The following is a 14,593-nucleotide window of genomic DNA, read 5'->3' on the forward strand; positions in this document are numbered from 1 at the left end:
ACCTAATTTGCATCTTTTGGATGATAGATGAAATCTTGGGTATGAATCTTCAAATAGGGCTTACGATCTACAATTTACGCTTAAAAATTTCAAAAGTCTTGTGAATAGACTATGTGGAAAGAAATCATTTGAAAGAGATTCAATTTTGATTTTTTCCCTAAGTAATGGGGATTGAACAAAAACATTTTAGCTGGTGGTATTACTTTTCCCTAAAACTCTTTTTCCACATTCTTATAGTCCATAACCAAATATAGTATAAAAGCAAAACGATTTCAAGGGAGTCCTATCTCAAGACATTAAAAAATTTCAACTGAGAAAGGAGGTGGTTGAGTTCCAGCGTAAAGGAGTCCATGTCTGTTCTGTTCACCACTGTCGTCTTAGGTGCTGGGCTCAGAGCACGCTTAGTGGACCACCCTTGAATCACTTAATCTGAGAAGATGATGTAGATATTTAGGCCTCCAATTATTTTAAATTGGGGAAATCATGGCAAGTTTTCCCTTGAAGAATTTAAATCATTGTTTTGACACTTCACTTTAGTTATATAACCCTGAGCTTAATGTGATCATTAACATTTTAATTTTTTTTCAATAATTGAGTTCTAGAGGGACTAACACAGAGCTAAATACAAGTAAATATAATGCTTTGCTACAGGCTGTGCCAGAGCTATTAATACTAATGTGCATTGGGTACTCCCCTATTTTTGTTTCTCAAACTTATTTGACCCTGGAGTCACCTTTTCATGGAGTATTTGCATTCTGTGGATTTTGGGACAAGTTACTCTATGTTGCATTTCACTTTCCCCATTTCTAAGGGAGGCCCACAAGTTTGTGCTTCTGGACATTGCTTATTTGTGAAATATAATCAAAATGTGTGTTTGAAGACCTCTACATAAATTAATTGAAAATATAGTTTATAGAGAACATATAAAGATGTAGAGATGAACACTCTTTGGAGATTGAGGAGTAAAATGTTGCCCTACCTTCTAAAATTCACTTTTCAGGATGTGACAACATATGTCTCCACTTAATTTTCAATTCTAGAACGGTGCTTGGGGTTACTGAGCACATGCATTTAGTATCTATTTTGTCTGTATGTTTTATTGAGCCATATAAAGCCTTGTGAGGTAGTTTCTTTCCTCAGTTCTCCTTAAATATATGTTTTTAGCCGTTTGTCTCAGTTTTGGAAATTTTTGAAAAAGAAAAATGTAAACTTTCTTTTTCCTGATTTCCTTGAATTGGGGCACACTTGAGAAGCTGCAAATATGGCAGCTGCTCTGTTTGCCTGAATTTTCATGTTTTTGTTCCATCATGTCTTTTTCTGGTTCAGTATTTCAAATTTCTTCTTGGGCACAACTAATAAACTTTCTAATATATTTTGTGTATTTTGTATCTGTTCTCCTCTTTGGCTCCTAATCACTTTCTCCTATCTCAATCTCTTTGCTTATTATTCAGGTATGAGCTCTGTTGTCCTCAAAGCTGATCTTTTGTAAAAAAATAAATATAAATAAGGACAGAAAAAAACTGATCCTTTTTAAAATACCTCCCACAATACCCATTTTTTCCTTCTTTTCTTTTTTTCTGTTAAGGGACACCTGTGGTTAAAGGAAAAATAAAAAGTTTGTGAGGAAAAAATATATAGGATTAATTTAATTTAAGAAACTTAGTAAAAGTAAAAAATACTATTCTCAAAGTATGTTTTTCCATTTAGTGAAATTTTAGTTCATATGTATAAGGCCAAGAGGCTTTGCTATGTGAGAGAACTTTCTATCTTAACTCAATTCTGATCTTTCTTCGACAGTGCATAATTTTTTAGAATCCAGTGAAAAGTTTCTTGCAACCCATTTAGAAATTGGTAGTTTCAGTAATTGCTGACTAAAGCCTCAGAAGTTAACTGAGGGGAAAGCTGAGGGCTGTGAGGAAGCTGTTTTTTCTCTCCTTGCCTACAAGATTGAGACCTGAAATTCTACCAAACACTGTAAAAAATTTAAGTGTAAGACATGAGGACTACAAAGTGTATCTCCTCTACATATATACACCAATATATATATATATACACGTTTGCATATAAATGTGGTTACTTTAGACATGGGGCTGAAATCCTGGAAATTTTATATAGGGAAAACAGGATTGCCTTTAACATTTAACCTGCAGTTAATCTCTGGTTAAGATTGCACCTAGATTTTTGTAAATCTCTTCAACGGCTAATTTGTATCCCAATATAGAGAGGAAGACTACATCAAATTGACTAGATGTTTAATTGGCTCCCATCTCTTTGTATGTTTTTAGGTGGAAATACAGTTTTAAGGTTTTCATGGGGGATAAATCACAGTGCTAGTAGTGGGAATATCTGTGTAGCATGATTGTGGGTAGTCATAATTATCTGTATAGGCTTTCAAGTTTTCTCTAACGAGCATGTCTCAATTTTACAGTCAGAAAAATGCTAATTTTTATTGACTCATTTATTCAGTAATTCTCATATGAATTTTTAGAAGTCCTTTCTCTGTATTCTTTTCATTATTGCTTCTTTCTCTCTCTCCCTGTTTTCATCTATGGAGTTCTCACAGTTGAGGGCTCAACTCAGCGGCTAAGATGACTTCCTTCACTCAAACTGGCAATATACAAAATTTCCAGAATTGTATCTAAGATGGAAAAAGATGGCAGGGTAGACATAAAAATATTAATAATGGTTATCTGTAGATGGATATGATGCAAGGTTTTCCATTTTTCTGAATGTAAAGTATATTGCTTTTATAGCTGGAAAAATGCAGTTAGTATTATTTTTAAATGATAATTATATACTACAGAATGTAGCATTTCATAATAATCTTGAAAATTTCAGAATAATTTTATTTCATCTTCTCAGGGCTTTTCGGAGAATTAATGGAAGTGTCTACAGCATTCAGTGCACATGATTCTTGGCACAAATTAGAGCTCGATAGATAATTGTTGTTGCTGACTTTCCTCCTTCTTCTTAGTGATGATGACAGTGTTAATTATTATTGTTATATTGCCACGTGAGAAATGCCTTTGGGCATAAAATATAGAAGTAATACATTTGTTACAAAGTTCTTTATGAGTTAGTTATAAATAGAATAGCTCATTCATTGTATTTATTTTGGAACTTAGTCTTTTAGATTCTAAAAAATGAAGTGGTTAAAAAAAGAATTGGTGGCTTACTTTTTAATTAATATTCCATTACAAATAGAATATCCTTGAATCTGTGCAATGAAATGGCAGGTCGATGGTGACAGAAAGCTTAAAGTCAAACTTTCAACATGTTTCATTCCAAAGACTGAGTTGAGTAGTATCTGAGGTTGGGGAAATGGCTTTTATTTGGTTCCCCTATAAGAGCCTTCTCTTCTCTACCTTCTAATGCATCATTTGTTATTATGCGCTATCCTGGGTATGGGGTCTGCATCCTCCTCCTCCTTTTTCTTCTTCTTTGTCAACATTCTATGCCTTTTTCTCAATTAATCCCATAGTTGAGTGTAATATTACTGGTGTTTTTTTGGCTTAGTAAATCAATAGGCTAGAAACGTGCTGCAAGGTAGTCATGATTTTTGTCATGCAGGGACCTGACTGCTTGCCACATAAATTGTGATGCTGTGATATACTATTTCCAGTTGCTGTAACTTTTCTTATATTTTTAGTATATTCATCATGCTAAATAAGGATTCGGTTATCTAATTTCACTTCTTTCTGTATTTTAGATGAGAATCCATTTCCATGTTAGAGACTTGACGTTCCTTCTCTTTTAGAGTCAAATTCCAAGCATGCCTTATAAAACCAGCCACAGATTATACACATGAACAAATCATTTTTGTGTTTATAAGGGGACTTAAAAATATAGTGGTAAACTATATCCTAAATTGTAAAATTTTTAATTAAATGGTTTTATTTTTTCCTTTCTTTCTTTTTTTTGAATTTATCACTTCATCATTCCTAGCTATTAGACAAATGTATCTAGGTAACTCTCTGTATTGCATCGATACATGATCTTTATAAGCAACTTTAAAAAGTCAGTAGTGAAAAAAATAAATCAATCTATATTCAGGGCTATGTCCTTATCGCAGTTAAGGTATTACTATGAAATATCGTTTTCTTAAATTCTATTTTCATGGCTGAAAAAAAATGTTTTCTTTCATTTTCTCCTTTCTTTTTTATTTTAACCAACAGGACACAAAAATCGCTTCATTGGAGCGCAACATAAGGGATCTTGAGGATGAGATCCAGATGTTAAAAGCCAATGGTGTGCTGAGTACTGAAGACCGTGAGGAAGAGATCAAACAAATAGAGGTTTACAAAAGTCACTCCAAGTTCATGAAAACCAAGGTATGGTCCAGAGTTATGAACTTTTATTCTCTTAGTTTGACTGGAAAGTTACGTTACTTATTTTTTTGTGTGCATATTTTTTCCAAATACCAATGTCATCTTCTTTATGTGATATGATGAAATATATGGACAATAAAGACGAATGAGGAAGATTTTTAGTTCATAAACATAAATTCCAAAAATTAATCAGGGAAAAACCTTTGGTGGAATTTTTACTTTCTGAGGCTATTCAGGCTCTTCTAATGAGTTCCTTTGTTATCCCTCTGTTTGGGAATTAACATATTTCTCATGGTCTTTACTCCTGCAAATTTCTTCACTTATCATAAGTTGCTATTTTTTTGAGTTGCTATCATTGCAAATTTCTCCATCCCTGGAAGGTGTTGTCAACACCAACATCTTCTCAAAAGATGTTGCTCTCATAAACTTCCATTTACTGATTTCAATGTTGTTAGCACATTTTTGCTTTTGGTGATAAGACAAAACTGATTTTGCGTCCCAGTGCTACCATTTGCTCAAATTATTCAGCATTTCTAAACTTCAGTTTCCTTATCCAGGAAATAGAGATAAGACAATTACCTACATGATTGGGCTGCTCTGATAACTCTAAGAGATTATTCATTTAAAGCATTTAGTCAAATACCTGATCTCCAAATGGCAAGCATTGCAGTTGCAGTTTCTATTATTATTGCTATCTGTTGCTATTAAATATTTAGAAAATATTATGATAGTAACATGCCCCATTAATTCATATTGCTGTTGCCAATTTTGAAGAACTTGATTAGCATTTCTCATAATTAAATTTTGGGTTGCAAGTGGACTGAGCATCTAAATATCTATTATTTTTATATATGCATAGTTATTAAATACATGAATAGCCACAAGTAGTCTTTTAAGACTTGAAATGCTTTCTTTCTTTCTTTACTTAAAGAAAGTATTTTGCTTCTGGAAATAATAACCATATATGAACATTTAAAAATTTTATTTTTTTCTTTTCCTATCATTTGCTGTTTTTTTTTTAAATATATTTTTATTGACAAATCTTCACACACATACATTCCATACATGGTGTTCTAGTTTGCTAGCTGCCAGAACGCAACACACCAGAGACGGATTGGCTTTTAATAAAAGGGGATTTATTTTGTTGGTTCTTCAGAGGAAAGGCAGCTAACTTTCCACTGAGGTTCTTTCTTACGTGGAAGGCACAGGATGGTCTCTGCTGGTCTTCTTTCCAGGCCCCTGGGTTCCAACAACTTTCCCCGGGGTGACTTCTTTCTGCATCTCCAAAGGCCTGGACTGAGCTGCTAGTGCTGAGATGAGGAATGCCGAGCGCTTCAGCTGTGCTACATTGTGTTCTCTCATTTAAGCACCAGCCAATTAAGTCAAACGTCACTCATTGCAGCAGACACGCCTCCTAGCTGACTGCAGATGTAATTAGCAACAGATGAGGTTCACGTACCATTGGCTTATGTCCGCAGCAACAAAACTAGATATGCTCACCTGGCCAAGTTGACAACTGAATCTAACTAACACACATGGCGTATAATCAGTGGCTCACACTATCATCACATAATTGTGTATTTTTCACTGTAATCATTTTTAGAACATTTGCATTACTCGGGAAAGAGAAAAGAAAGAAAAAAGAAAAAACTCATACATCCTATACCCCTTACCTCTCCCTCTCATTGACAACCAGTATTTCCATCTACTAAATTTATTTTACCCCTTACTTCCCCCATTATTTATTTATTTTCTATCAATATTTTTTTTACTCATCTGCCCATATCCTGGATAAAGGGAGCATCAGAAATAAGCTTTTCACAATTACGCAGTCACATTGTAAATGTTATATCATTATACAGTTGTCTTCAAGAATCACGGCTACTGGAACACAGCTCAACAGTTTCAGGTACTTCCCTCCAGCCACTCCAATACACCACAGACTGAAAAAGAGATATCTATATACTGCATAAGAATAACCTCTCGACTTTGAAACCTCTCAGCCACTGAAACTTTCTTTTGTCTCGTTTCTCTCTTCCTCCTTTTGATCAAAGATTTCTCAGTCCTGTGTTGCTGGGTCCCAGCTAATCCCATGTTGCCACAGAGATTTACACCCTTGAGAGTCATGTCTCCAGTTGAGGGGAGGGCAGAGAGTTCACCTGCTGAGTTAGCTTAGGCCACATGTGAGTGAGAAAAGAGGTTTTCTTGGGGTGATCAGGCATAATTTTAAGTAGGCTTAGCCTATCCTTTGCAGGAATAAGTATCATAAGGGCGAAGATCGTGGGCTCAGCCTGTTGATTTGGTTGTCCTCACTGCTTGCAAGAATATCAGAAACTCTCCCAAATGCTGAATTTGAATATTTCCTCCTTTCTCCTCAGTTCCCCAAGGGAACTTTGCAAATACTTCTTTAGTCACTCCCAAAATTACTCTGGGATTTACTGGAGCATTGCACTAACCTGGACAAACCCATAAGATCTCACACCCTGTTCAAGATTCCATGTACTTACAGTGTTCAACTATACTGACCATACAAGTTAAATTAGGTAATGCGCTGCTCAAAATATAAATGTTACGCCAACTAAACATCTTTCCCTTTGGTCTCACACAGACGTTGAAATTTTAAAATATGCATGATATCATCTTTACCCTGTATTCTGATCTACCCCAGTCCTATCCAGATCAGCTTCATTCATATCTCTAGTCAAAATCTGATCCCTTTTCCAACTTTTTAAACAGTTTCTGTACTATAATTTGCTCTGAAACATTTCTGTTCTTATTCTGTGTTTCAATTTTGTTTGTTGCCTTATAAAATGCAGCAGAGTTAGAGTAAGGCAGAATTCTATGAGAAGGCATTGGGAGTGGGTAGAAAAAATTTTAAGTGGTGGCCATGATTTGCATCAGTTGTAAGCTAGGAGCATAGTCATTGCAGAGAATTTTCAAATTACAGAGAGGAAATTATAATATTTACCATTTATTTCACTGTTATATGTGTGTGCTTGTATGTGTATTTCTCCAGGGAAAACAAACAAACAAACAAAAATACTGTGCTTACTTCTGCCAACTTTCCATCTGTAAGTAGAAATTGAGATAGTGAATAAAAATGTGGATCAAGTGGTAAAGATATTAGAAGGAGAGCGGCCAGTAGATTTGAGTGTAAACCCTTCCTTTCAGAAGCTGACACAAAATGCAGAGTGGGTTTCTCTGCCAGTTCTGCCTCTAGTTTCCTTCTCACATCCCCTCCTCTCAGACATTAGAGCTAATGGACATCAGGTACCATAATGAGTAGACTCTAGATGTTTGGGGAGCTTACTGTTTTGTTTGATACTTCACCCCCCCTACCCTGTCTTTCAACAGTGGAGATAGTTCAAGCTGCTTATGCAGATGAAAATGCCATGAAAGTTGCAAACTCCACCTCTCATGATGGACTTTGCCCAGTTGAATAAAACACTTATGTGGTCTTCAGCAAGGAAGTCAGGCTCAAGGTTGTCTGCTCACCATTAGGCCTTGAGTTCCATTTAACATTTAATGACTTTTTACTTTTAAGGATTCCAAAAGTGGTTAGGTTAGAAGAATGTTTGAGAATTGTATGCATTGTGGTAGAAACAGCCCAGGCTGAAAACTAAAGCAGATTCTGGCAAATCTGTGTTGTACCTGTTGATAGCTGTGTGGCGCTGGGGGAGTGACTTACTTCACTCAATTGCAGTTATACTTTCTGTGAAATGGAAACACCATGACCAACTTTTGAGGGTAGCTCAAAGATTAAATGAAATGATGTAATAAGTACCTGGCTCAAAAAGTAGCTAATAGTTGTACCTATTATTATTGTATAATTATAGCTAAATATAATTAATAAGATAGATTATATATTTAATTTTATTGATAGGGAAAGATGGATTTCTAAGAAATACAAATAAAAATGAGTTCCTGTAATATCCTGTAATGTGTAAAGCATATTGATATGCTTTACAGACCAACAAAAAATGAGCTAAAAAGTACTAGTAAGAGTTTTTATATTTTCCCCATTGAAATATTGTTCTTATTAGAGCAAACCATAATACTTATTGCCCTTGATTAATTTCATTACTTTAAATAATTATTTTTCTTAATTCTTCTACTTTGAGCCTGGGAACAGTTGATCATGTCTTTTAAGACGTAGCTGCTGCTAAGTGTCTAGGCCTTGAAGTGTGTGTCTTTTGTGCTTTGTGGGGTCCCTTAGGCTTGAGGGAATTGACTCCAGTTGGGTAAATCACTTATTATGGAACTCATTAGTTTTTAGAGGTTTGGGTTAAAAATCCTGTAAAATCAGATGCCTAGTGTAGTGTATGGTCCATTGTAGTCTATTTGGAAAACTTTTCTACAAAGTTTATTTGAATATATTGATTGTTGTTCTAGTTTGCTAGCTGCCAGAATTGCAACACACCAGAGATGGATTGGCTTTTAATAAAAGGGGATTTATTTTGTTAGTTCTTCAGAGGAAAGGCAGCTAACTTTCAACTGAGGTTCTTTCTTACGTGGGAAGGCACAGGGTGATCTCTGCTGCCCTTCTCTCCAGGCCTCTGGGTTCTAACAACTTTCCCCTGGGTGATTCCTTTCTGCATCTCTAAAGGCCCGGGCTGAGCTGCGAGTGCTGAGATGAGGTATGCTGAGCTGCTTGGGCTGTGCTACGTTGAGCTCTCTCATTTTAGCTTCCAGCCAGTTAAATCAAACATTATCCATTGCAGCAGGCATGCCTCCTAGCTAACTGTAGATGTAATCAGCAACAGATGAAGTTCACATGCCATTGGCTCATGTCCACAGCGATAGAACTAGGCACCTTCACCTGGCCAAGTTGACACCTGAACCTAGCTACCACAGTTGCCAACATCAAAATGAATACCCAGAGACAGCTGGGTTACACACACTGTGTAATTGTTCACCATCATCCTGGGGTCTCTTGAACTCTTAAGTTTATGCAGAATTATGTGGGTAAAACTTTCAGTGGTGAATTTTGAGAAGTACAGCACTGCAGACCCCAGATCCTTTTAAGTACTATTTTTAGAATGTGTCACTGAGCTAGCTACTGAGGAGCACTAAAAGTAATGACATTTGAAGTGCTCCCTACTCAACAGTGATGACGACTTTGCTGGGAAAGTAAGAAATGTACTCAAAACACTCTCTTTAGGGGAGTTTGGGCTATGGCCATTCTAAATTTTTCATATTGGAAGGGTCTGTCACTAAAATGGGGTAGGGAGATGTAACTATCTGATGTTCTGGGGAAGCTGGGCTAGTTTTCAGGCCTTATCTGGACCAGGGACCCCTCTGGAGGTTGTAGGTTTCTGGAAAGTTACTCTAGTGCATGGAACCCTTATGGAATCTTATATATTGCCCTAGGTGTTCTTTAGGATTGGATGGAATGGTTCTGGTTGGGAGTTGACAGGTCATGATAGGTAGCAAGGTCTACCTGAAGTTTTGTGTAAGAGCAACCTCCAGAGTAGCCTCTCGACTCTATTTGAACTCTCTTTACCACTGATAGAAAGCATTTATTTTTGTAATGGGATTGTGAAAATTTTTTACATTGTTCTCAGTATATTCTAATTACAATATAATGGAGATATAGCATAATTTTTCTACACTGTACTTTCTAATATTTTACAGTGAAAATAGTGGCATATTACTGGAAAAATATTCTAGAGTTAAGTGAACACTTATTTAAATTCAGATATTTTTTAAATGTTTAAGATTTCATCAAATTCATGTAGAAGTAAAAATTTATTAAAAAAGATTTGATGGGGTCACTTCTGGTTGGAGTAATACAAGTTACTTAGGTTAGAGTTAGTGCTTTTTATTGAAATAATCATATTGGCAAGCAGCAATGACAGGGCTGGTGAATAATGCAAAATCATACTGCTGTCTGAACATACATAGAAGGATAAGTAAAAATATTCCCCCGCTCCCCATTCCACACAGATAAGGAAGCAAGAATTTTTGTGAAATGACAGGTTTTCCAAAATGAAAAGAAACAGATTGAAAATGCAAAAACCTAGAGGCTCTGCAACTTTTGTGGGAAATGGAAAAGTAATTGTTGAATTCATTGGATTTACAGTGGCAGTGATAGAAGTAGGGACCATAAAATGACTCTAGACTCCAGCTAGCAGAAATTGCTGGATTCAAGGCAGGGGCAGTTGACTGTAGAAACTGTTGTTTTAATGGTTTCTAGAGACTCAAAGATTCGTGGAAAAAGATGTCAGAAATTCTTAGGAAATGCTGCAGAGGATAATGGAGAGCTCTTTAGAAACCAAACCTGACATTGCAGCAAAACATTGTGCCTTTTTTGCGGTTTACAATAAATATGTAGAAAGCTTAAAAATAGGCCCTGGGGCTAAAAATGTGCCTGGGACCTTTTGGACAGGTGCCCTCTGAGTGCCCACTGTTTACAAAGGCTAAGCTTGGAGGTGTTTGTTGATCTTAGTTATTTTGTTAATAGAAGATTTAAAATGTTCTCGGTCATGACTTTCTGGAAATTTACTATTTTTAAAATAAAAAAGGAAAATTTTGGAAAATACAAACTAATAATGAAAAAGTAAAGACCTTCATATTGATCATACACCTGCATTCTCATTTGTTTATATTTTCAAAGTATTATCTAGTTGAAATTGGTTTTTATCACCTACGATTCATAAAACTGACTCCATTATGGCCCTGAGCGTTAATTGGAATAGTAGCACCTCTTGAAAGCTCTGTGATTAAATCAAGTAGCAATGAAGACCTAGATTGCTTCTATAAATATGATGTTATAGAAGAACCATGCTATGACATTTTTCGGAAGGTGGAAGAGGAGTTGCAGAAACAGAAACGCAGAGCTCAAAATCTCAGCTTGTGTGAAGGTGAGGAAAACAGGATGGCTCTCCCCGTGTCTCGTACAGGGGTTCGGTGGCACATACACCTTGTCCCTGAGAATGGAGATGCTGGGAGACTTCCTGAGCAATGCACCTCTCCCCTGTTTAAATTCCAATTCCTACTCCAGCTGTGAAGGCCTAGATGAGTAGAACTGAGAGAGTTGAATCTAAGAGGCCGTGGAAAGCCTGGGTTACTTTCAGGAGTACCAATAAGCCCTTGAGAATAGAATGCTCCAAATAAAAAATTGTTTTTCTGATAAGGAAAGAATGATGGCACCCTCTGTTCTGTATAGGCTTTGTTCCTACTCTCACACATTTTTCATCTATTGATACCTGGACTTCTATATTAGCCGCTCCCTGTGTTTTCACTGTTTGCCAAAGACACCACTCTGCTATCTTAGATTTCCACTTTTTTCTGAATTTGTAACACATTTTCTTATTAACCTCTGACGGATTCCAAGCCTCACAACCCAAACTGTATGATAATAAGCATATTGCTTTTTAGAGATGAGGGCCATATTGACAGTGAAAAAGAAGCTGTTTTCCTTGGCAGAGTGTTTTTTTTTTCAGGGTGTTGGTTGTGTCATAGTCGTAAATGGAGGAAGAACTTTCAGATGAGATGAAGTGTGTCTGATGTCCACATGGGCTTCATAGAAAGCACGTGATGTAATTCTGATTGGCTTCTCTTCTTGCCATCATGGAGACAGACCTTCCCTGGCCCCCGTTCTTATGTATATTCGATTGCATCACTTTCCATTTTTATTGAGTTTATGACTATAAAAGAAGCAAAAGCCATCATTTTTATGGGAGAATATGAATTTTTACCCTGTAACTATATTCCCCTTAGAAAAAACCTTTTTTGTTATTGCCTGCATGAAATGTGTTTTGAAAATTTACCTCATGGCAGTGATACTGATCTATTTATAGCCACTGTCTACTTAATATTTATAGACTGAAATAGTTTTATCATTATCAAACTATTTTTCTTGACAAAGTATATGTAGATAGAGTTTCTATTAAATGTCATCCCATTGACCAACTTAATCTCATTCAAATTCTTCTCTCAATAACCCCACTCCCACTCTAGCTTTCTACTCCAGTATTTGGGGAAGTTGGAACAAATGATTTTTTTTTCTACTATGAGCATCATCTTCGCTTAGGCCCGTGGAGTCGAATTTCTTTTAGCTTTAATTTCAGATGAATCAGTTTCATATGTGGAATCAACTATATATTATGTTCTCAACTACAACTGGGTATGATTTGGGAGCTATATCCTTGAGAAAAGTACTGATCATGCTGATCACAACAGATTTTTTAATGTATTTTATTGTTTTAGGCCATCTGAATCCTGATTCTCTTCCTGGTGTGTGTGTGAAAGAGAGAGAGAGAGTTGGAATGGCTCTTAATTTTGTTCAAGGTAGAAATGGCCATAGACTCAATGATGATTCATTAAATTACAAAGAGAAAATACATTTCTTGGATTCACATACCTGAGTGGAGCCACCACTCACTCATACATACACATACTCAGGGCAGATGTGGATAATCAATCATGATTCTTTCCCATTGAACCTTTAAGCATAACCAAACTCTTTCTCAAGACCACTTTCTGGCCAGCCACTATCAATTCTTTAGATTTGGCAAGTAAGATGAAACTTATTTGTTCTCTGATGTAATTTTATTTCTCTCTGCAAGTGAGATTTCCCAGCACACTGAACTTTCTAACAAGTTGTACAATGTGAGTTTTTCTAAAGATAGGAGTCTCACTCCTTTTTTTTAAGCATCCCACTCTGCTTGTGCATAATGTCATTGTCAATAGCCCTGATCTTGTTTGTGCCAGTTTTTGTTGCTTAAAACAACAACAAAGCTGAATAAAATATATTTTAAGAAGACATATTTTAAAATGTACTTATGTGCTGTCATATTTGAAAGGCTCCTCAAGGGCCAAAACTAAGTCAGAGCAAGGAGCTTGAGTTTTGGCATTTCTCAGGCAGACAGGTTAACTTTAACTTTAGTTTTCCAAGTTGTAAGGACATTGGAGAAAAAAAACAGAAGCCTGGGCCTACCCAAGATGAGGAGTCTAATAGGAACCATTATATAAAGCCAGGAGCCCAGATAACTACAAAATTAGTGCAAGAATAAACTAAAAGCCAGAAAGAAAAACTTTAGATGTTGGAATTAGAAAACATCAAATGGGAAATAAGTGGTTTTATATGGTGAAACAACAAAATAAGGGATTGAAAATATGAATACAGGTTAAGAGACTGTAAAATTATCATTCAAATTTAAAATAGAACCAAATAAAATGTCTAGAAATGGGAAAATATAGGAGTGGAACTTTAGTGGGTAGGTTTGTTAGCAGAGTGATTGGAGCTGAAGAGAGATTTAATAAGATAGAAAATAGAGTCGAAGAAACTAAATAAAAAATATAAAGATTGAAATCATAAAAGATAATTAAAGATACATGAAAGACAGACTACTAAAAAGGTGTAACACAAATATAATCAGAGTTCTAGAAGGAAGAGATAGAGTGAGGGCCAAGGCACTATTTAGAAGCCATATTTGATGAGATGAAGGCTGAAAATTTTCCAGACGATAACAGGTACCAATCTAGAAATTCAGGAAGCCCAGAGCAGCCCAAACAGGATAAATAAATAGACACATATCCATTAGCCTGAAAGTAAAACCACATAATTTCAGAGGTAAACAAAAAGTCTTGAAAAACAGCTAGAACATGTCTCCAAAGAAGCTATATAGATAGCTAATAAGTGCATGAATTTATGCTTACTACTATTAGTCATTAGGGAAACACAAGTTGAAATCACAAGATACCATTTCAAACCCACTAAAATGGCTATAATTTAAAAGACAGATAATAACAAGTGTTAGCAAGAGTGTGGAGAAATTGAAACCCTAATGTATTGCTAGTGGAAGTGTAAAATAGTGCAGCATTTTGGAAAAAGTTTAGATATTTCCTAAAATGCTAAATATAGATTTACAGTATGGTCCAGCAGCCCTACTCTTAGGTATATGCCCAAGAAAATGAAAGCATATATTCACATAAAAACTTAAACATGAATGGTCTTAACAGCATTTTTCATAATAGCCCAACTCTGGAAGTAACCAAAATGTCCATCAAAATACGGCATATGTACATACAATGGATTATTATTCAGCAATAAAAAGGAACAAAGTACTGAAATATGCCACATTATGTATGAACCTTGAAGTCGTTATGATAAGTGAAAGAAACCATTCACAAAGTACACATTTTGAGTGATTCCATTTATATGATATGTTCAGAACAGGCCAATCCATAGAGGCAGAAAATAGACTATGACTGTTAGGGTCTATGGTTGGGAGGATGGGAAAGACTGCTAATTGTTACAA

The 14,593-nt window shown here is 35.7% G+C and overlaps 1 protein-coding gene across 1 annotated transcript in view; it reads left to right on the top strand.

Moving 5' to 3' along the window:
- ERC2 (ELKS/RAB6-interacting/CAST family member 2) overlaps nt 1-14,593 on the top strand; it is an 865,607-nt gene that overhangs the window by 381,244 nt on the left and 469,770 nt on the right. The window contains exon 5 of the mRNA XM_077128970.1: nt 4,176-4,331. Coding sequence (XP_076985085.1) covers nt 4,176-4,331 — 156 coding nt within the window. The remainder of the gene's footprint in view (nt 1-4,175; nt 4,332-14,593) is intronic.

This window comes from Tamandua tetradactyla, chromosome 15 (genome assembly GCF_023851605.1).
Source record: "Tamandua tetradactyla isolate mTamTet1 chromosome 15, mTamTet1.pri, whole genome shotgun sequence".
In the NCBI taxonomy this organism is placed as follows: Eukaryota; Metazoa; Chordata; class Mammalia; order Pilosa; family Myrmecophagidae; genus Tamandua; species Tamandua tetradactyla.